Source organism: Gigantopelta aegis, chromosome 15 (genome assembly GCF_016097555.1).
Source record: "Gigantopelta aegis isolate Gae_Host chromosome 15, Gae_host_genome, whole genome shotgun sequence".
Classification (NCBI taxonomy): domain Eukaryota; kingdom Metazoa; phylum Mollusca; class Gastropoda; order Neomphalida; family Peltospiridae; genus Gigantopelta; species Gigantopelta aegis.
In genome coordinates this window covers 2,408,455-2,432,034 of record NC_054713.1, presented here as the reverse complement: position 1 = coordinate 2,432,034, position 23,580 = coordinate 2,408,455, and the positions used below count along the sequence as shown (strand labels likewise).

The following is a 23,580-nucleotide window of genomic DNA, read 5'->3' as shown; positions in this document are numbered from 1 at the left end:
TTTCTACCTTAGTGCAATGCGCATGTCAGTAAATGCCTCGATTATTACTTCCGTAAGTCTCTATTAAAGCAATCGGTAATCTTCGGAAATAAGCGAAATGTTACGAATTACTTCGCATGGAATATTACGAAAATCGTCGAAAGGTGTCTTTTGTGAAACCCCGGCTGAAAGCTGAAATGTCGGAAAGCCCCGAAGACATTCAAACGGGTGCTGGCAAACTTGTTTCCATGATATATTCTAAATAGCACTACTTATTCAGAGGAGAGAGAGGGGGGGGGAGAGGGGGGGGGGGGGAGAGAGAGAGAGAGAGAGAGAGAGAGAGAGAGAGAGAGAGAGAGAGAGAGAGAGAGAGAGAGAGAGAGAGAGAGAGAGAGAGAGAGAGAGAGAGATATTTTATATGCACCATATCCCAAAGACAGGATAGAACATACCACGGCCTTTGATATACCAGTCGTGGTGCACTGGCTGGAATAAGAAATAGCCCCTGAAGGTTACACACCATCATTAATTAATCCATGCAGTTCAATACAATTTCTATGTCAGAATAAATTCTGTGAAAAATACAACACTATCGAGAGGGTCATGTGACTACTGATTTTAGGGAGTGCTCTCAACTTACAAGTACCGTATAAAAAATCATCACAGGGCGACCACATAAATTTTCTGTTAACAGCCCTCATATCTGAGCACCGCCTCGTGTTGCTGTTATGCAAGTGTCACTACACCACTTGCATGGGTGTTATCATTTATATGAAGTAACTTCAAACTAATGGATTATTTAAGTACTACATATAGGTGTAGCAGTATCAGATTTTACACATTTCCAGAACACAGGAAGGAAAACGTAACAGCTACGGGTGGGTTCAGACAATTTATTCAATGTCACAACAAAATGGACGAGAAGACAACGAAAAACACCCAGGTAGATGACACCTGGGTGTGAGAAACTGGATTCTCCAGAACACGGAAAGAAAACAGGACAAAAATCTTTCAGATAATTTCCACAACTAATACTTTCAGTTCCACCTTTAAAGGGACATACCCTAGTTTCAACCCGTGAAAATTAACACTAAGTTTAGTTAAAGGGACTGACCCTAGTTTCAACCTGTGAAAATTAACACTAAGTTTAGTTAAAGGGACTGACCCTAGTTTCAGTCCGTGAAAATTAACACTAAGTTTAGTTAATCTACAAACCTGTAACACATTTGGATAAAGTTACAATTGAGTGAAACATAAGTCTGTGACTTTAAAATGGTGAATTATCCTCTAACAATAGATAAAACTCGACTCCATAACTGTTAATTCTCAGACGCAGGTGCGTTTTTAAAAATACGAGAAACGCATTTTGTGATATTAAAAACACCAGGATGACCAAAAACACTTCGAATGTACGGAAATGGATAATCTAAACAATAAAATCCAAATAATGTCTGATTGCAGTTACCAAACACGGCTCTAATAGTAAAAAATATGCTGTAGTGTTTAAAAACTAGGGCATGTCCCTTTAAAATGAAAACTGGCCCGACAATATAATCTTAGCAGGAGAAATGCTATAAGAATGGGAATGGGAACTCTATTTACGTGCCCCTATCCACAGAGGTTCAGGCACGCCCACCCCGGATTTAGCCTCTGACTTCGCCAGTGACTAATTCCGGGACAGGAGGGGGGGGGGGGGGGATTGAGTTTGAGGTGGGCGGAATTTGGAATCAAAGAAGAAAGAAAAAAAGAAGTGTTTTATTTAACGACGCACTCAACACATTTTATTTACGGTTATATGGCGTCAGACATATGGTTAAGGACCACACAGATTGTTTTTAGAGGAAACCCGCTGTCGCCACATAGGCTACTCTTTTACGACAGGCAGCAAGGGATCTTTTATTTGCGCTTCCCACAGGCAGGATAGCACAAACCATGGCCTTTGTTGAACCAGTTATGGATCACTGGTCGGTGCAAGTGGTTTACACCTACCCATTTGAGCCTTGCGGAGCACTCACTCAGGGTTTGGAGTCGGTATCTGGATTAAAAATCCCATGCCTCGACTGGGATCCGAACCCAGTACCTACCAGCCTGTAGACCGATGGCCTAATCACTACGCCACCGAGGCCGGTTGAATTTGGAATCAAGTCATTTAGTAAAGTCCAGCGAGAGCGCGGACCAAATAGTAGACATCAAGTGAGGCCAAGCTATGATTGGCTGAATTTCGATTCCTTGGTAAAACCTGTCAAAAACCTAAGTCTACATAGAATAACTGCATCCAAACATATCTGGACTCTAAAATTAAACCCAAACGTAATTTTGACTGCTCGTCCGAAAAGGTTTTAAGGTGATTTGAGCAATTTAGACAGACTGCCGAAAATAAAAGGTTATAGACTATTTACAAAATAATAAACAAAGTTTTTGAAATGGCGGCCTAAAAGTTAAAGTCTAGTAAAGTCCATACTCACGGAGGCAAAGGAGGTTGGTGGGAGGTTGGCGTTTACGGCGAGGACAGCCAGACTCTGGAGTCAAAGTTCGGCATCATTTGGTAGAAGCCGGGCGTCGCTAGTATCTTGGCGGCCTAGGATACTGCTCCCCTCCGAAGATCTTCTTCAAGATACGATGGATTGAGACGTTATCCATCTGGTGGAGCAGCAGTGCCTGGTTGTAGAGTTGGTCCCGGCGGTAGGTTAGGCACAAGGCATCCTCGCCTTCCTTGAGCTTGACTGGATGGATCTCGTACTGTCCCTCGCCGTCAGTGATGTCGCGATAGTCTCTAGACTTTGGCTGGCAGAAAAGTTGTTCTTGTCTAAGAATGTTGATGATAACAGTTGGCGTACCGCTTGTTTAGACTACCGTGCAGAGTCCAGGCTTTGGTGCCTTCCACGGGTTGGGGCCCCTTGAGGGGGCGGTCGTGGTTGAAGAGGCGGGTCCCTGTTGCTAGAAGCAGTAGAATCCGCCTTCCTCTTCCCAAAATCCAGTTGGGCCATTCTTCGGGCATACTCCCTCGTGGCAGCATGATCTAACTCCGGAGATGAAGAAATAGGGCGATCCGGGGCCTTCGTCGCTAGCTCTGGAAACATAATGCGACCGCGGCAGGTGGAGGCAAAGTCGGCTGTGCAGTTTCCGGATGGAGCTTGTCCTTCCTCTTCCGCTCGGCCGTAGGCTGGGCTGGGGTCGGCATCGAAGAAGGAGCCGCTGGCTTTGCCCCCCCGAGTCTTCCCTGGCGCGCGCTTCCTCTTCCGGAACCTTCCTTTCTTCTGAGTTGGTGGGTCTCCGTACACCAAGGTCACGGAAGCCCGTGACCCGGTGTACGATACCCGGTACTCCAATAGCACTCCATACGACTGTAAGAGTCCCCCCAGGGGGGGGGGGGGGGGGCAGCTCGCGAGAACAAGGGCAGACGTCAGTCTTCATCGAGAAAAAGTAGAGAATGGCTATAAGAATAAACCTGAACACTAGAGACAGGTTGTTTTATTCCCCGATGGGCTTGGGAGAGGAGTTTGAGAACAATAGTTAACACGCAAGACAAGTAGGCCTAACGTGAGTTAGTACAGTGTAAGCTGAAATAAACGATTACCACAATTACAAGTTACCAGCCTACTGTTTGACATAACCTGGCTAAAGATAAAATAAAACATTAGTTACACAACAAGCCGACAGCAGGCAAACTTTAAATAAAACTTATATTAATTACAAAAGCTGATAGCAGGCAATATCTGCAAACAAAACATTAAATACAAACAATAACTAAAGCAAATACCACGTCACTCCACATAGGTTAAACTAGGTACGTGTAATCATCAAAGAAAGATTTTAAAATATGCATAGGCCTAATTTATATTAGAATTTTGTAGTATCTTTTTTTATGAGGAACTATTTCCTAAAACGGACTATATTAAGCTGCTACAACAAGTAACAACACGACAAATGGTGATGTGTTGCCCAAAGAGCGAATAACTACATGACAATTCCCAATGCCATCAATCTGATTAAAATCAGCTCCACTGGTTAATCAAGTTCTATATATGGTAGACCAATAGAGCTGATTTCAATCAAATTGCAATGCCATAGAAAGTTTAAAGTTTGTTTTCTATAACGACACCACTAGAGTACATTAATTGATTTATTAAACATTGGCTATTGGATGTCACACATTTGATAATTTTATGACTCGTAGTTATCAGGGAAAACCCGCTACATTTTTCCATTAGTAGCAAGGAATCTTTTATATGCACCATCCCACAGACAAGATAGCACATACCACGGCCTTTGAAATACCAGTCGTGGTGCGCTGGCTAGAACGAGAAATAGCCCAATGGGCCCATTGACGGGGATCGATCCCAGACCGACCGTGCATCAAGCGAATACTTTACCACTGGGCTACGTCCCGGCCGCAATGCCATAGAATTTGTGTTTTCAATTGTTATCAAGAATTGACTTTAAGCTTTTATTTTAACCGGAATAAACCAATGTATTAACTAAGGAACATGACAAAATACCATAATTTTAGTCAACAAAGCGTCAGATAGCTTAAAGTGGGAATGTATCAATAACAACAGTAGAAGAAATCGTTGTGTTTGTGTATAGGATAGAAATAAAAAATCAAGAAATAATTTCAATATCCGGGAGCAGACGACGTTTATTATCTTGACCAATGTTTTCAAATTTGCACATACGACCAGTGGTCCTGATCTAATTAATAACAAAATTATTAAGAAAATTGGAAAATATTTAGCCAACCCGTTAACGAAATTATTTAACTTGTCTATGTCTTATTCTATATTTCCCACTATTTGGAAGCAGTCACTCATCTTTCCCATCCATAAGAAAGGTAGTATTCATCTGTGCAGTAATTACAGTGGCCTTGACAAGCTGTTTATCTAAAGTATTTGAAATATGCGTTATGAAATATATTTCAAATTTCTTTCTTGATAATGAAATAATATCTTATTTGCAGTCCGGTTTTAGACCCGGTGATTCCAAAGCTTATCAGTTGACAGACCTTTATAATTGTATCGCTAAAGCAATAGATGATGGGAAAGAGGTAAAGGCAGTATTTTGCGATATTAGCAAAGCCTTCGATCTCGTTTGGCACAACGGTTTATTGTATAAATTACAGACAAATGGAATAAGTGGAAAACTCATCCTGTGGTTTAAGAGATATTTAGAAAATCGTAAGCAAAAAACGGTGATCAATGGGTGTACATCTGATAATAAATCCGTATTGGCTGGGGTACCACAGGGATTGGTATTAGGACCTCTCCTGTTTTTGGCTTATATCAACGATATTGTTGATAATATTAGTTGTAATATTAGATTATTTGCCGATGATACTTCTCTTTTTGTTACTTAGATGATGATTATGCTTTGGGATATCGTATCATAAACGCAGACTTGTGCTTCATATCAGACTGGGCAGACAAGTGGCAGGTTAAGTTCGCACCTGGTAAAACAGAATCTATTACCTTCTCAGACCGGCCTCGGTGGCGTCGTGGCAGGCCATCGGTCTACAGGCTGGTAGGTACTGGGTTCGGATCCCAGTCGAGGCATGGGATTTTTAATCGAGATACCGACTCCAAACCCTGAGTGAGTGCTCCGCAAGGCTCAATGGGTAGGTGTAAACCACTTGCACCGACCAGTGATCCATAACTGGTTCAACAAAGGCCATGGTTTGTGCTATCCTGCCTGTGGGAAGTGCAAATAAAAGATCCCTTGCTGCCTGTCGTAAAAAAGAGTAGCCTATGTGGCGACAGCGGGTTTCCTCTAAAAACAGTGTCAGAATGACCATATGTTTGACGTCCAATAGCCGATGATAAGATTAAAAATCAATGTGCTCTAGCGGCGTCGTTAAATAAAACAAACTTTACTTTTTTACTATTACCTTCTCAAGAAAAAGTCATACCCATACCAAAAAAATGTGTACTTAGGTGATTCCAAAATAAAAGAGGTTAAAAACCACAAACATCTTGGTCTAACATTTCAGAATGATGGGCAAGAGCATTGTCATGTTGAACAAGTGGTTAAAAAGGTTAGCCCAATGATAAATTGTTTCCGTAGCCTAAAGTATCGTTTAAATAGGAAAACCCTAGAAATACTTTATAAATCATATATTCTATACCGTTGTTCGATTATTGTGACTATATTTGGGATAATTGTACCGAACGTCAAGCAAAAATATTGGAACAATTTCATCTGGATGCTCTTCGAACAATGTGTGGTGCTGTTAGGGGCACTAACCACAATAAAATCTATAATGAAACAGGATTTATTCCTTTAGTCCAACGTCGTAAATTCCACAAAACATGCACTTTTTATAAAATGATTAAAGGTATGACTCCTAATTATTTATTAACATTAGTGCTCCCATCAGTGATGACAGTGAGGAATTATCCGCTTCGAAATGCTGATGAATTGAAAAACATTCGTGCTAGAACAGAACTATATAAGAAATCATTTTTGCCGTCAGCTGTTCGGGATTGGAATGCCCTCGATATTAATATTAGAAATTTAAACTTTTTTAATAAATTTAAAAAGGCAATATTTCCACTAAAACAAACACCACTTAAATACTTTTTAGATTTTGGATCACGCTCAAACCAAATTATACATTGTAGACTCCATTTAGATTGCTGTGATCTAAATGCCCACAGATTTTTAAGACACATTTACGATAATCCTTATTGTCGTTGTTGCCGTCCTTTTGAAGATACAGTCCACTTTCTGTTCTGTTGTCCTTTGTATGATCATATTCGCCCAACCATGTTCTTTTATAACAGAGGCTTCGACATTAAAGCAGTGCTTTTTGGAAATAAGGATTATCCTTCTGAATTGAACCTAAAGATAGTACAATCTGTGCACAATTTTATTACTTCAACAAAGCGATTCACTTTATAATTATACATTACCTAGTATATATATATATATATATATATATATATATATATATATATATATTTAAAGTTTGTATTATATATGGTTTACACACGTAGCTCATGTATATTTACGAATGCGAGTTCTATACCTAACAAAGTATTTGTAGTTTGTATGCAATAGCTGAAATGTTATTTATGTAATGTTATCTTTCATGTTCATCATTTATTTCAGTTAATATAATATGTCAAATTATATCGTGGAGAGGCATTTACATAGGCCTACAGCCTGTTTGCCGATCCATTTCATTTATTTTAAATAAATAAATATTGTGGGTTTTTTTAAAAGAGTAATATTTGAATGACTTCTTCTTCTTCTTATTATTATTACTATTTATCATTATTTTCGTTTGTATTATATAAAACTTAAATAGAAACATTAGCTCATGTTCTTTTAAAAGATCATGCTTTATTTGTGGCATTTCCCATCCAACTAAATGGGATTTTTTATTTGTGGAATTCCCATTACATTTTTAGAAACATGTGTACATCGTGTAATAATAACTAGTTTTATGGTAAGCTCTTTTAGTAATACTGCTGTTATGGGAATCGGGATTTTCCTACGTTAACAAACACAAAACCACAGTATTCTTCGAATTTTCGATATTTAATAAAAATCTGTTTACTCATGACATAAGACTAAGCAAAGTTTGAATATTAGTATTGATATATAACAAATAAAAGCATTTTTGTTGCAACTAATACTTAAAACATTCCAGGACGCACCTGCGGAAACGGGCCTTACGTCATCGCACATCGCATTATCATTCGTGCACTGTCGGCCATATTTGTTATTTGTCATTCGGAGAAGTGATTTTGCGGAAGATATTTTCTTTGTTTTTAGCTTTAAGGAACACATGTTGTACTTATGACATTGTGAGATTATGAGAGAGGGGTATATTGTAGCCGTTTTCACGGTTCTGCTGCCGCTGGTCGGCTGCTTGTCTGGTAAGTGCGAGTTTTTTTCAACGTCGAAATAGTGAAATCGATATGTCGTTTGGCTTTTTTCCTTGTTCACACTTTACCAAAACAGTAATCTCTTTGTGTTGTCTGTTCATTGTAACTATGTTCATTACCTACATATTTTAAGCAAGGATCTAAAATCTTAAACGTTTGGTTATAATGTTTAACCTTGACCGTTCGTTTTACTTTCATAACATAATTAATGAGCGTCTACTTGTCACTTGAAATTTTAGAACATTTTCAACATTAACTAGTTTAGTCTCGAACTGGCTGTAATATCAGTGAATAGTTTTAAATACATATAATTCTGTAATGGCCAATGACTACCATTACTTGGTCTTTTATTAAAAAGACCTGAATAGATTTCTAGATCATCTCTCCAACCCGCCACCCCCACAAATCCTCCCAACCTCCCCCCCCCCCCATCCAAAAAAATTTAAAAGTTAAAAAGCTGAGGTCCACAGCAGTCACTTTTCACACCCTTGTTTTGGCTTCATACACAATAATAGCTTGTCTGACAGTCATTTAACCTGAAATCCAAATTTTATAAATGGTACAATTTTTAATTACAACACATCCAGGTGGATTAGTAGTGTTCAAATAAAACATTTTCAACAGCAATTTTATATTGGAATTTTTCCAGCATTCTGAAAATGGAAACATATCTGACCCAAATCGTGCCGACAAAATGAGCGTTTTCTTCGCCGAAAGTCTGCTCACGTCGCTGAGTTATTAGCAGTAGTGAGAAGTCGAAGTCGTAAGATTTTGGACCTAATCTGATATCAAAAATGAAATCGCACAAAATATGTCAAGATTCTGACTTATTTATTGTCATAGCTCACTTGGCACCTTGTAGTAGACAGTGTTTTTTCTTTATCGCCAGACTGTTAACTCGAGTAATCGTGAACCAACTTATTAACGGGAAATGGTTTCTGAGCATGCGCATTGTAATGTGTGATTGATTTGATAAAATATTTTACCTTGTTCAATTTATTATCAAAATCAACCAACAAATCTTAAGCAGTGTTTCCCCTAGGGGCCGGAAGGACCCCACACCGACCCCATGAATTTCTTTACCGGGACCGTAAAAATTGTAACCATTAAAAAAAGTTCACTTCTGTGATTAATTCGCCGATATTATAAAAAAATAAATTCAAATGCTAGTAGTCATAAATATACTAGTATTCCACAAATATGTACATTGTTAGAGCCCGGTGGTCAGTGGGGAAAAAACAAATAAACCACCATGATGATGATCAGATGAAAAAAATCAAAAATCAACCAACATCGATCATATATATATGTAAAACGGAAAACGGATCTACAAATCAATACTTACGATTTCCTTTCACATGCAACAGTTTACTAATGAATATATGGTCACCAGTAATATATGCCCCATCCCTGAAATGAATATACTTAAAAATGTAATTTTATTAAAGTCCCAAGTTAACAAAATGTTGCAGTCATTTTGGCGCGACTACCTGTACTGGTACCCAAACAGTTGCTACTCTTAACACAGCGCAGGCGTAACAATAAACAGTGACCAGTCTTGTCAGATCAGAGGTTTTTTTTAAAGGTTGCCAGTGTTCTCGTCGGGTGAAAGTTAAAGGAGGGGCGGCCATGCAGCACCACACCCTTCAAAAAACAACAACCAAAAAGCAAAAAAATATATAAAAAAATGGTGGGGGGGGGGGGGGGGGGAAGCTTGGTGGTTACCATGTTGTTGTGTGTGTTGATAGACTTTGTGGAAAGACACACTTCTTATTTTTATTACAAAAAGTTTATACGAAATACAAGCAGACTCGTCTTTTAATTGACCCGAAGATGTTATTGGTCTGATATTCACTTGCAGGTCCAGTTTTGCTGGACCGATCAAAGTTTTAATAATATTATTTTAATAAAGATTTCAAGATATACGTTTCCTTTGATGTCCAGTGTGCAGACTGATCGTTGTTTTTTTGTTTTGTTTTTTTGATGTGTGGAAAAGAGCGTGCATTTGGAAACGGAGGCTTTATTTACTTTATTTAACATGTAATTAAATTATTTGTTTCATTTCCGTGGCACAATCAAATGCCAATCGTCCGGCCAATCGATGTTTACCGGCTCAGTTGACGTGTGAATGTTTGTTGTTGTTTTGTATCTTGCGATGTGAGGATCACGCAGTCACGAGATCCAAGCGACAGCGTCACCATATTTAAAAAGAAAGTTTGTCACTTTTTGCTGCTGGGTATTTAGCAAGTTCAGGGAGCGTGTCAAGTTAATGAATCTATTGTAAACCCACAAAGATGGTTGGCACTTGCGTGTTTAACGACCTGTGGAAACTCGGTAAGGTCCTGGAATTTTGGTAAAGTTGACCTGGAAAGTGCTTGAAAAACCCTTGAATTTTGACTTCTTTTAAGTGTATGAACCCTGTTTTTTATCATGACCAGTAATTTTTTTTATCCACTGGTCAGTATGGGAAGTCATTTTTTTTTTCAATTCTAGAACCCCTGATATACATACAGAAGTAGGCTAATGAATATTCAATCATGGATACTTTTTAAAATCACCAATCCCATGGTTAGTGGATTTTAAAAAAATTCTAAAAGACCTGGGTTTTACTGTTAGATAAATAGATACATAACAGATAATACATATTATAATCAGTAACTCAGTAATATTTATTATCTGTTTGTGCTTAGTCTAATACTTTTATACTTCTTTTTCAAATTATTGTTATGCAAATATTTAATAATAATAAACATTATTATTAAAATCTATCTTAAAATATCTCCTTCTATAAGTGTACATGACACACTCATGTATTCCATAATGCATCTAAAAACAACTGGAAATTAAAAAACCCATTACTTTTGAGCATGCCCCCGAACTCTCCTAGCATTTTCGCACCCTTTAGGGGCTCAGTTAATGTCAAACTATTTTGCCAACCCTCTGAACGAAAATCCTGGGGGAAACACTGGTTAAGACTCATGGACATTCTTCAGATAACCCGTAAACCATGTGTCGCGGTGCGTGCTGTGACCAGCCAAGATTTGTTAATCCTCGGCCACATTCTTTTTAGTAATGCCAAAAATGACTAATTAATACTTTCCTTTTAATATATCGGCACATTATCAACTACTTAATAATATTATATTTTTAATGAAACCGACAACTGTTTTGTTTAAACTTTATTACCAGAAGTAGCATTTTATATTGAAATTTTACGATTAGAACCGAGTGTAAAATTCAGAATTATTCCCGATTGAACACGGAAGCTGGCGAAAAATTACAAAATGTACCAATAAATGTTCACTTAACCAATTTTTATCAAACTTCTCCTCTTTCTTCTGGGAAAGGAGAAGTCACTCCTACTTTTTCAATTCTAGATTAGGGCCTGCATATACTTTAGTGTTAGATATTGTCATTGACCTCATTCAAATTAAAAAATAGCTGTATTAATTGTTACAATGCTTTGCCACATGAAAATAAAAACTGGTCTAGTAAACTATGACCCCTGTCAAAATTCTATAACAAGCAAACAACGCTGTTTACAAGTCAGTATGTTTTTATTTTTCATAATTCTGAACAAAATATGTTAAAATATTAAAAGATGAAAGAAATAAAAAGTACCGTTTGTCAAATATATCATATAAAAAATTGCTTTTGGATATGTTATAATTATTGTGTATGAAGGCACAACAAGGATGCGAAAAGTGACTTGTCGACCTTAAGTGTACAGTCTTAGGGTTTCTGCCAGAAGGTAAAATGGGTATGGCACCATACCCAAATGTTTTTGTAGATATCCTTTTTTTTTTTAAGTTGACCTTTTAACAAAATTAATGACTGTATCATTACTGACCGGCCTCGGTGGCGTCGTGGTTAGGCCATCGGTCTACAGGCTGGTAGGCACTGGGTTCAGATCCCAGTTGAGGCATGGGTTTTTTAATCCAGATACCGACTCCAAACCCTAAGTGAGTGCTCCCCAAGGGTCAATGAGTAGGTGTAAACCACTTGCACCGACTAGTGATCCATAACTGGTTCAACAAAGGCCATGGTTTATGCTATCCTGCCTGTGGGAAGCGCAAATAAAAGATCCCTTGCTGCTAATCGGAAAGAGTTGCCCATGTAGTGGCGACAGTGGGTTTCCTCTCCAAATCTGTGTGGTCCTTAACCATATGTCTGACACCATATAACTGTAAATAAAATGTGTTGAGTGCGTCGTTAAATAAAACATTTCTTTCTTTCTTTATCATTACTGTATCATTTTCTTAACCCATTTTCTTTCTGGGGGTGGCCCCCCATACTCACTATTGACTGGTTGTATTCAGCACACACATTGTAAATATTCAATTTTATAGCGCCACACCCACAAATGTCTTTCTAGCAGAAACAGTCTCATTCAGCTGAAAACCCCTAAACCAATTTACCTATTTAAAGTATATTAGAAGGGGTACCAGATATCCCCCCCCCCAAATCCGGTCAACAACAAAACACCCACTGCTACACTGGTGTCGCCAGTATATTATATTGGGGGTGGGTGTGCCACATACAATGATCGTGGTATGAGGATGAGGTGACGGGCGAATATAAATATGAAAGGTGGTAGGAAGAAAAATAATTGAAGGATGGGATGGACATGCCTTTCCCACCCACCATCCCCGGCTGCATAATACTGCACTACAAAGATCTTGGTGTTTTCAGAACAGACAAAAAACCTGTTATCTAAATTACTGAGACCTGAAGCCATGATGGGTGGATATTTTGTCCCATCCTACATATTTGAGAACTACATGTAGACATATAAAGAGAGTTGATCATTAGTGTAAAAAAAATGGGTGGTTGTTGGGTCCTAAATATTTAAGGATTAGGATAACAGACAATGGCTGCATCACCCACAAAAAAACCAAGAAGAGATGATTCCAAGTCCTCACTACCTGTTATAATTCCAGGAATAATCCTTAACATGATCAAAAGTATTGCTAGTCAGAATGATAATAAAATGATGGAGGCAGATTAATTTACAGTTGTAAAAAGGTATAAAATAACACTTTGTCCAGATCAGACAGTTAATATAGATCTGTGAAATGTTTGTGAACAGCAGGTGATTTGGCTTTCTTGTCTGTTGTAATTTGTATCACTGGACTGGATAACCTACTACTGATTTAATTTCACCACAAATCACATTTAAGGAGTAGAAGTATATTACTTTTATTCACAATTTTCACTTAAAAAGTTTGATAAAATAATAGTGAATCACTCATTCACAAATTATATTATTATTATTTAACAAACAATTTATTGCAATTATATTTTAGAGAAGTTAAGTGTTGTAAATTCAAGCTTGGGTACTGTTCAACAAATTCGTAAAGCAAAAACAAATTAGCAATTATTTTTTTTCACACCTGAACGTCATGTAATATTTTGTAACACTAAGGCCACTCTCCCATCTAAAATTACATAAGGCTCACCAGTTTATCTCTCGCCTCCCCCAATTGTGATAAGTTGGTACAAATTTTGATGCCCGTTTGTTGATCTGCCCCTTACTTGCACACATTTGTAGTTTGATCTCATCTGTTCATTACCATTGTTCTCAATCACAAAGTACGTGTCCACGTATGTATCATGCATACAGTATGATTCATGTCCCAACATTTCATGATATTCATTGTTGATGAAACTCGCCTAGCTCTGGGTGAACAAACAATTTCGCCAAATTATCAAATAGTTAAGTTAAAAAAAAGTACAGAACCAGTTTTTTTTCTAACAAATTATCAATTGTTACTTAAATTATTTGGACAAATTAAACTAGACTTCATCAGTTGTTTTTAAAATTTGCAATTGGTGAATTTGGCAAGTGCTAGAGCTAGCGCTACGCAGTCAAATTTATTAATTATTTAACTGCAGTGTTTCTGCTAGAAAGAAATGTTTGGGTATGGGTCTATGGAACTGAATGCAACCACAATCAACGGGATATGGGGGGACCTTCCCCAGAAAAAAATGGGTTAAGTTTAGGGCTAGGGTCAAGAAAATCATACAGTAATGTCAAAAAAATTAACTTGAACAAATAAAATCTGCAAAAAATTTGGGTATGGTGCCATACCCGTTTTACCCTCAGGCAGAAACCCTCAACTGTTACCATCAGCTATCACTTTCTTGATGCGATAGAGAAACAAAATATTGCGGCAAATCACTTTTCAATTATAAATTCCCTGTTCCTTGTGACAGAAAAATGAAAAAGGAAGCTGGTCTTTTTGATGAAGGAAATAACTTCCTGTTATTGTGTTAGTATTTTAGACCAATCATGTACGCAATGGCAGGAAATATGTGCAGCATGTCTGAATCTTTTGTTAGTACATGTTGGGTGTGACATAGCCCAGTGGTTTAGCACTCGCTTGATGCACGGTCGGTCTAGGATCAATCCCCATCATTGGGCCCATTTGACTAGTTCTTGTTCTAGCTAGTGCACCTTGACTGGTATATCAAATGCCGTGGTATGTGTTATCCTGTCTGTGGGATGGTGCATAAAAGATCCCTGAGTTCTTGTGGAAAATGATAGCAGGTTTCCTCTCTAAGACTGTCAAAATTACCAAATGTTTGACATCCAATAGCTGATGATTAATAAATCAGTGTGCTCTAGTGGTGTTGTTAAACAAAACAAACTTCTTTTGTTAGTGTCAAATTGCAATTTATTATTCATAGTGAGCACCACATGCATGTAAATCTAAAACGTTTTAATTGCAAATCAATACCAAAAGGATTTGCACTGTTACTTTATCTAAATTGTAAAAACGTGGACTTAATTGATGTCTGCATTGCCTCTTGCCTGTAGCATCGTCAAAGTTAATCTGATACTTATCCGGGCTCTCCAAGAGAAATTCGATCTGGGGTTCAGGGACTCGGGAGTCAGTTCTTCAGATGACACTTGCAGAAAATTCACCATATAAGCAAAATCAAGGCAAGCTGAAGATTACTCTCCTGAAATGGTGCTAGACAAGAAATCACATGAAGTTTCAAATAAATTTTGGCGGGGTGGTGTAGGGGTGTGTGAAGAATGCAAGTGATCACTCACTTTTTCTGACTAAGACCGAGTTTACATCTTTTTAAGGGTCAATGGTATATTTTTTTCTAAGATATAATGTACATTGTGAAGAATTTTTATCTTAATTTAAGAAACATGAAATAAAAATCTTATTAAAATACCCATTTTATTTTATGTGATTAAACAGGAGAAAACTGAAAGGAATAAAAGTATAATTAACGATAAAATTGATTTTTTGATTAAAATAACTTTTTATCTTATTCACATGCTATGATTCAGGTTAGTGTTCGATAAGAAAACGTATATATACACTTTCGTGTACACATCTTTTTAAAAATGTAATACTAAATATTGTTTTATTTCACCGTTCTTTTCCATATGATTTAGAAATACAATGATAAACCTTGGGTCTCTTCCTTTTCTTTCTCTATTTTTCTTTCTTTTGGCCCAATTTCCATTCTTTTTTTTTAATGTTGTTAATGGTCTATTTTCTTATGGGCCAATGAAAGTTTTGTAACATTCTTGAAATATTACAATTCAGTTTTACATTTGCCTATTAGATTGTGTTCGAACAAAAACGTAGTTGCAACATTGTTTTTACGAAGTTACTGCCAATATTTGATAATGGTGAGAATATTTTTTGTGAAAACATGTTTCCGTCTGGACTTAATCATAACCATTTTGTCCATCCACAAAAATGTATATATAACAAGGAATTTGATTTGTGAGTTTGCTTTTTGAGTTTTGTTTTCAAATTTAAAACATATACATTGAGTGTCATTAGCAGTTGTCAGCTGTAAATTTGGCCTGCACACCTTATTTTGTAAATTTTGGCTGTATTTGGTAATCAAGGGTGGCACAGTGTAAAAAAATTGTAGTACTGCTAATGGTTGCCAGACTTACCTTTCAGATTACTTGTAAGGACATTTTCACATATATAACAAATATACCCCCCCCCCCCCCCCCCCCACCACCACCACCACACACACACACAAAAGTGTATGGCCATGCTGTACCTCTTTGAAAAGTGGTACGGCCATGGCCGTACAGTCTGTGTCGCCCTTGGTAATGCATTCTTACCACATCATGTTTTTCCGACTGTTGCCTATTTTTTTACTTTGTTTAATCAGGATACATTCATAAAATGCCTGCAAATAATTTCAGAAGCTACACTATCACACATTTGAAATGGAAAATTTTCAAGACACAATTTAAGCACTTTTTTATGACAGCATAAATATATAGGTAGGTTTATTTTGACTTATTTGTATAAATTTCTTTTCCAGAACCTAATATCCATGATCCAGTTATACATTCGGACATTTTGAACAAGCATGGCAAGCCCATGTTTTACGGGAAGATCCGTGAAGATGAGACAGCCGTTGAGTTTGAGGAGGGCAAAGGCTTGAGAGCTTCAGATGACGACAAAATAGGTGCTGCAGGTATAGTTTGTACTCTTACTATTGCACTTTTTAAACAGCTTCTTCAAAATTTTGACTGCATGTATTTTGTAATACAAGTATACAGGGGTTCAACGCAGACGTTTTACTTCACTAGCCAAATCTCATTGTCCACTTGCCACAGTTTGACCTAGTATTTAATTTCATAAAATAAATGTATGGCAACGCAATGCCTCTAGTATTCGACCATTCAAGAAAGAAACAAATAGATCAAAGTTTTGTTTATGTATTATGCCCTGGTTAGAGCATAATTTGAGTGCTGCAGTGAACAGCATGCCATAATTGACCAGACGACCCTGTATTCAACCACTTCCTAATTAACCAAGATAAACTCTTAAGTTATGAACATGTTTATCGTCTGCTATATAGAGCTTTTGGAAGCAAATTTGTTTTACCCTACTGTGAATATTCAAAATACCTATGTACTTTTGAGTTAAAAGGGAGTATGGAAATACACTGGTTGAATACTGATGCATTGCTCCAATATATATGTTTGTTTTTGTACAATGTTTGGTAATTTCGAGTCCTGTCCTGCTCCATATCTGTACTAATAAAGATAGTGCTTATTTAAAACAATATACACATGAAGACTAAGGAATACTAGCTATTGTGTAGTAATTGTTTAATGCACCAAAGATACAAACAGTCATTAGCTATCCGACTTCAGATCACTTTACTCTATCGTCACCTGTTACGTGTATCTGATCTGGTCAATTCTACAATCACTTAATCAGTTGAGGTGATCACTTAATAAGGATTGATTATTTTAGTGGACAGTAGCCTGAAATGAAAACTTGAGCGTGTTTCAAATGCAATTCTAATGTTTGCAGGTTTCATCTGCGCCTATAAGATAATAAAATCGAGAAAACGTGGAAAGATTCCATTTGAGGTGGAGGTTCTCGACAAGACGACGGGAGCGGCCGATATCAGACTGAAGGAACACGCACGCCTCAACTACGAGAAACGGTTCCACTACAAGTTCCACGTCGTTGCCAAAGACTGCGGCACCCCGGCCCATTTCTCAGACCCGTAAGTAGATTTCTAATATTACTATTTAGGCTTGTTTAAATACCAGGGCTAGCTCTGGCACTGGCCAATTACGAATTTTGAAAGCAATTGGCAAATTTTATTTTAATTTGGCAAAATAATTTCATGTAGTAATTGAAAAAAAACCCCCAAAAACCTGTCGATTTCTGCAATTTTTAAAGTTTAATAGACAATTTGGCGAAATATTTTACTCATCCAGAGGTAGTCCTGAAAAGCAATTTTATTCTTATCCACAATCGCCACCAAACATATTACTGAAGTATCTCCTTTGCTATTCTGTCTGTGGGTTGGTGCATATAAAAGATCGCTTGCTACTAATGGAAAAATGTAGCAGGTTTTCTCACTAAAACTGTAAAAATTACCAAATGTTTGGTATCCAATAGGCGATGGTTATCAATGTGCTCTAGAGGTGTCTTTCAGCAAAAACAATTTTAACTTTAATTTTTTTTAACAATTTTCACTAGGAAATCCGAAATGTGTAGTTCTACTGAATTTGAAAGTAAACTACCTGCCGATGTCTTAAAAAATAAGAAAAGCTAAAATTTTGGTTTTCAATTGTCGTTTCTATTCCACCCTAAATTATTTTAAGGTTCCTGATATGATCTGTTGGATTTTATTTGACATTTATGATGCGTGGTCGGTTTGGGATCGATCCCCGTAAGTGGACCCATTGGGCTTTTTTTCGCTCCAGCCAGTGCACCACGACTGGTATATCAAAGTCCATGGTATGTTTTATCCTGGCTATGGGATGGTGCATATAAAAGATCCCTTGCTGCTAATCGAAAAGAGTAGCGCATGAAGTGACGACGGAAGGTTTCCTCCCTCAATATCTGTGTGGTCCTTAACCATATGTCTGATGCCATATAATTGTAAATAAAATGTGTTGAGTATGTCGTTAAATAACCATTTCCTTCCTTATTTGAAATTTAAGACTTACCTGTGATATCTATATTCTTGCCCAGCTCTTTAAACTGTGTTTTAAGTTAACTTTTTATATTGATGTTGATCATCAATTCATACAAGTATATGTTTTACCATTGACATCCAGTAGCCAATGTATTTTTTGTGCTGGGTGTCGTTAAGCATTCATTCTTTGAATGAAATAATAATCATTCATTCATTCATTCATTCATTCATTCATTCATTGGGTCTTCACTTAATGTTTTAATTCATGCATTCATTGATTCTGTCTTCAATTGGAAAGTTAAACACCTTATTAATATGTATATTGACTATATTATTTCAGAGCTGTGATAGTTGTTCGCGTGGTCGATGTTGACGAATTCGCTCCCAAGTTTGAGAACCTGACCTACTTCACGACGATCCACGAGGGCAAGCTGTACGGGCGAATCATCACGCTGGAGGCGCACGACAGCGACCGGTCCGACTCCTACCACAAGATCTGTGGCTATGAGATCCTCACGCGCGACGTCCCCTTCGTCATCGATGACTTCGGAAACCTGAAGAACACAGAGCCTCTTGACTACAACTTACACCGGAACTACATCCTCAAGGTGGTTGCCAAGGACTGCGGCAACAAGCGGTCGGCGCCCGTCTTTGTGAACGTCATTGTGGAGGAGCTGTGTCGCAGCGGCTGGAAGGACGTGGCGGAGAGCACGACGTACATCGCAGGGTCGGGACAACAGAAGATCATGGAAAAAGCCCGGCTGAAGATCTGTGACGACGAGTGTACCAGTCCCGAGAAGGTGTCGGTGCGCATGACGCTCGCCACGAAGCACATCGGGAAGGGCTGCGATCGGGATACATACTCCATCACTTCACAGAGGAAGCTGTGTGGTGAGATACAATAATGATTTTATTTGATTCTTTTCAGTATTGGGTGGGAAAGTCATTTGATGGAAGCAGTTACTTGTCGTTTGGCAAAATGATTTTTTTTTTATCATTTGCCAAATCGGTAAAAAAAAAAAAGCAGCTACATCAGTATTTTCTGTCCATCCTCGACGCTGAATCTGTACAAACATAGAGTGGATTGATTCAGGATTACTGGCTAAAGAACTAATGCTAATATTACGAGGAGTTCCTTTGTACATAGCTTAATGATGTGACAGGTCCCATAATGTATTTATCAATGCAACCAGTGATCCGTGTATCTAATTACAATCTGCAGATGTCGTGTACTTTCTCTCGGCTGTAGGCACATAAAAATAAAATGTTATTACAGTGAATTATTTACAAAGTTTGGAACACACTTTGAACAAGATGCTTTATTTTGGTGTCGTCCACAATTTTTATATTTTTATAAGAGGTAAAATAAAATTGTTATAAGATGTTATGTCAACGTTTTGCAGACCCTTAGATTTCATGGAACCATTTCCGGTAGTGCATCAGTACAATTACGGAACCAAAATTTTAATTATGTACATAGTTAATTTTTTTAAAACAATTTCCGATGGGTTCCCATCATCACAAGGCACAGAACCGAACAAGTATTTCCCATGAAATTTGAAATCCTATAACCTGGTTTTGTGTCTTGTTCCAGGAGCCAGCGGTGACAGCATCGACCTCCTGCCATCGCCGTCACGTGCAGCGTGGACGCAAAACCTGCCCACCGACGATGGACACGCTGCCGACGAGATCTTCTCATTTGACGGCAAGACGACACACGTGGAGGTTCCCGTGGAGCACTTCAACCACACGCTGCGCGAACACTTCACCATCGCCACCTGGATGAAACACGAGGCCGCAGAGGGATTCGTCTCGCAGCACCGGGCGCCCAAAGAACACATCCTCTGCATGTCGGATGGAGACCGTAAGTTCACAGCAAACTTGGGAATCCTTACCTGTAAGGGGCAGAACGTAGCCCAGTGGTAAAGCGCCCACTCAATGTGCGGTCGGTCTGGGATCGATCCCCGTCGGTCTGACGCCATATAACCGTAAATAAAATGTGTTGAGTGCGTCGTTAAATAAAACATTTCCTACCTTCCTTACCTGTAAAGCCAGTGCACCATGACTGGTATATCAAAGCAGAAAATTTCTCCAAATTATCTATTAAACTTTTAAAATGGCAAAAAGCCAGTTCTTTTGTATAAAAATATTAATTATTACATAAAATTATTTTGCCTTATTAAAATAAAATTTGCCAATTGTTATCGAAATTCACAATTGGCATACAAACCACACCAAAGTGGCAGTCGGTTAATATCACATATATTTATGGAAACTTTGCTCATCAAACCTTACAAAAAGCCTCATTTGAATAAAGGTTTTCCTATTAAATTTGTCACAAAATCAGCTGGTTTGAAAATTATCCAAAATGATCACTCCCCACTTTGTCACAAGTAAAACCCGATGTATGAATACCTAGCCTCATTACAGCTAAACCGTTTGCACTGCTGGTGACAAACCAATTGTCAGTTTTAAAAGCAACTCCTTGGCTATCACTAAGCTTAAGAATTTTCCCAAAAATTAGCCTTCAATCTGTGCAAAACCAACAAGCAACCCTTTGCGCGCCCGGGTACACAGGGGAGCTAACTGTATACTGCTACCTCATGTGCTGTGTGCATTTCATGTTCCTCTGTTGACAAATAAAATAAACCAATGGATAATAATTAAAATAGGATTCCTTTTTAATATTTTATGCAACAGTGTAAAGTAACCTCTGCTACAAAACAATTCAAAAGTAAGTTGTTGTGACAAAAACTAATGTAATATGAATAATGTTCAGTATAAAAATAGCTAAAATGTTATTTCTGGTTGACCGTTTTCAGAAATGAGTCGTCACCACTATGGTCTGTTCGTACACGGGGAGAAGCTAGTGTTCCTCCTCCGCCGTGAGGCGACCAGCGCTGATGATATGGAGGTGTTCAAACCGGCCGAGTGGAGGTGGCACATACCCCAGGTCAACGATGGGTCCTGGCACCACTATGCTATCAGTGTTGATTTCCCAGAGGTATGGATGTAAACAAACTAAACATGCTATCGCTGTGTTGTTTTAAGGTGTTAATTTATACGTGACAGAACATTGTCGACTTACGAGAGGTACAGACATAAACAAACTAAACATATTGTCATTGCGTTATGTCTTGAGGTGTTAATTTATACGGTAACTGGTTTTAAAATAAGTCTGCACAAAGTGAAAAATGGTCTGCCAGGTGCAGGTTATTTTTCAGGAGACCGATGTACATACGATTATCTCATCTACTATATAGCTCATGATTCTGCTGTAGTTTAATTCGGTAATGCTCTAAAATATGTCTCGGACGTCCTAATTTTTCACACAATATCACAAAGCCTTCCAAGCAGGCCATATTTTTTCTTAGCAAAATATATTTCTTTTGGCCTGCTATTTAAAAACCAGAATAACAGCAGGCCACATTTTACTTCCTATTTCGAGTCCTGCGGTGTAACATCATTGTGTTAGCTATACGAATGCTTCAGTATTCAGTGAGTGATAATTCTTGTTTCAACAATTCCTGTGTAACAATAATGAATATTCTTAGGGTTGATGCCAGGATGGGTTGTACATTAAACGTGGGCTGAAATAAGAATAAAAAGAACCCTCGGTGTATTTTTGGGGGGTAGTTGTGTATTTTTGTTTTACCAACATTTGATTGTTTGCCACCTGAGAATTGTTCTTGTCATTTTTCTTAGATAAAAAGCCAGCAATAAACCCCATATATTTCAAAACTCAGCAAAGCTTTGGGTAATTTTGTTCTGCTAATTTCCATGTTTTTCTTTGAAGAATGTGAAAACCCTGCTATAAATGCTGTATTAGACGATTAACGCCGTATCACATTAAAAAATTTAAATGGACATTCCTTTCTTCCAGGTTCGACTGTACATTGACGGCAAGTTGTTGATTCCGGACAAGACGAATCTGGAGATTGTTGACGACTGGCCTCTTCACACGACGCACAAAGTCCACTTCACCAAGCTGGTCGTCGGCGCATGCTGGCAAGGTATACACGTTTGTCTAGGTTATAACAACCCATGTGATATTTGAGAAATGTTTGGTTTCGAGGGCATTTAATGTCATTTAACTTTAGGCGAATATTGCTTTAACTTATTTTACAAGTGCACTTTCAAGTATAAAAATTTCATTGATATGATGGTTTCCGCTAGTGTGTCGATATGTATTCAGCGTTCTGCCCGCGCTGGTCGGCACTGGTCGGCATTGCCAGCACTCGGACATGCCCGACCACCACTAAGCTCAAGAAGTGCTTTTTCTGACCACCACTACTTTTATCACCAGGCATTAAATAATTCTTTATTTTCACCATGAAAACAGTTTAAAACAATTGTGATGTACTTTCCGCAACTTTAAACAAACACACGTCATAACCGGCTATGCCACGTGCGTTATGTTTACTGTAGGATCTCAGACGGCTGCGAGTGACGCTGCAATCACCTGCTATTCCATGCGCATGCGCTGATCCAGCCGATATAAAACGACATGTAACAATCTCGTGAACAAGCGGGCATAGGCCCGCTAGACAAGTTCTTTAGGTGAGAACAATCCCATGGGAATATAAGTAGTCTCTTGATTAAAATGAATGGCATTTTGTTCAATTTATGAGGCTGAAATCTCACAGCTAGCTGGTCTACTTGGAATTGAGCCCACCACTGAGGTCTGTCGTCTGCTCGACTGCTGCGCTTCATCCACATGACACAGAAATCCTGTGTATTTGACGCAATATTTACCTAAAATACTCCCAAATAAAATCTGTGTGCGTCATGGTTGACGGAAAATATTTCCGATGTCAATCGATGTTATATTATTATTTTTTAAATTTTTTAATTTTTTAACATCTGCCTTTTGCTGCCAAATCCAGTGGGGGAAAACTTGCCACCACTCAAGAAATCCTCGGCAGAACCCTGTGTATTGGTAAAATATTAAGATAAGACATCTTACCAGTTTTTTCGTGAATTCCCAGTATTTAACTATCCGAGCGGGGGCGATCTGAATACCTTCTTAACCGGAGTATTCGGATGATCCTCTTCCTCACGCTCTCGCCTTCTATGGGGCTTTTCGTTGTCGTTTGGATCCGGGATATCAGGTATGCGGTCTTTGAATGCGGCCGGGTTACTAAGGAATGACTTCTTCGTGTCAAATCGGTAGAACTTGTAGCTTTTGGCAGGTCCAGCGTAAGCAGGTGTTGACATGGTGGCGTACGGAGTGTTTGTCTTGATTTGATTCTGTTTGCGCAAATTTAAACTG

At 38.1% G+C, this 23,580-nt stretch overlaps 1 protein-coding gene across 1 annotated transcript in view; it reads left to right on the top strand.

Moving 5' to 3' along the window:
* Positions 1 to 7,668: 7,668 nt before the first annotated feature.
* Positions 7,669 to 23,580, top strand: part of LOC121390496 (calsyntenin-1-like) — a 34,004-nt gene continuing 18,092 nt past the window's right edge. Inside the window, exons 1-7 of the mRNA XM_041522324.1 lie at positions 7,669 to 7,856; positions 16,182 to 16,337; positions 17,186 to 17,384; positions 18,649 to 19,199; positions 19,903 to 20,172; positions 21,131 to 21,312; positions 22,192 to 22,321. Of these exons, the coding sequence (XP_041378258.1) occupies positions 7,793 to 7,856; positions 16,182 to 16,337; positions 17,186 to 17,384; positions 18,649 to 19,199; positions 19,903 to 20,172; positions 21,131 to 21,312; positions 22,192 to 22,321 (1,552 nt within the window). The 5' untranslated portion in view covers positions 7,669 to 7,792. The remainder of the gene's footprint in view (positions 7,857 to 16,181; positions 16,338 to 17,185; positions 17,385 to 18,648; positions 19,200 to 19,902; positions 20,173 to 21,130; positions 21,313 to 22,191; positions 22,322 to 23,580) is intronic.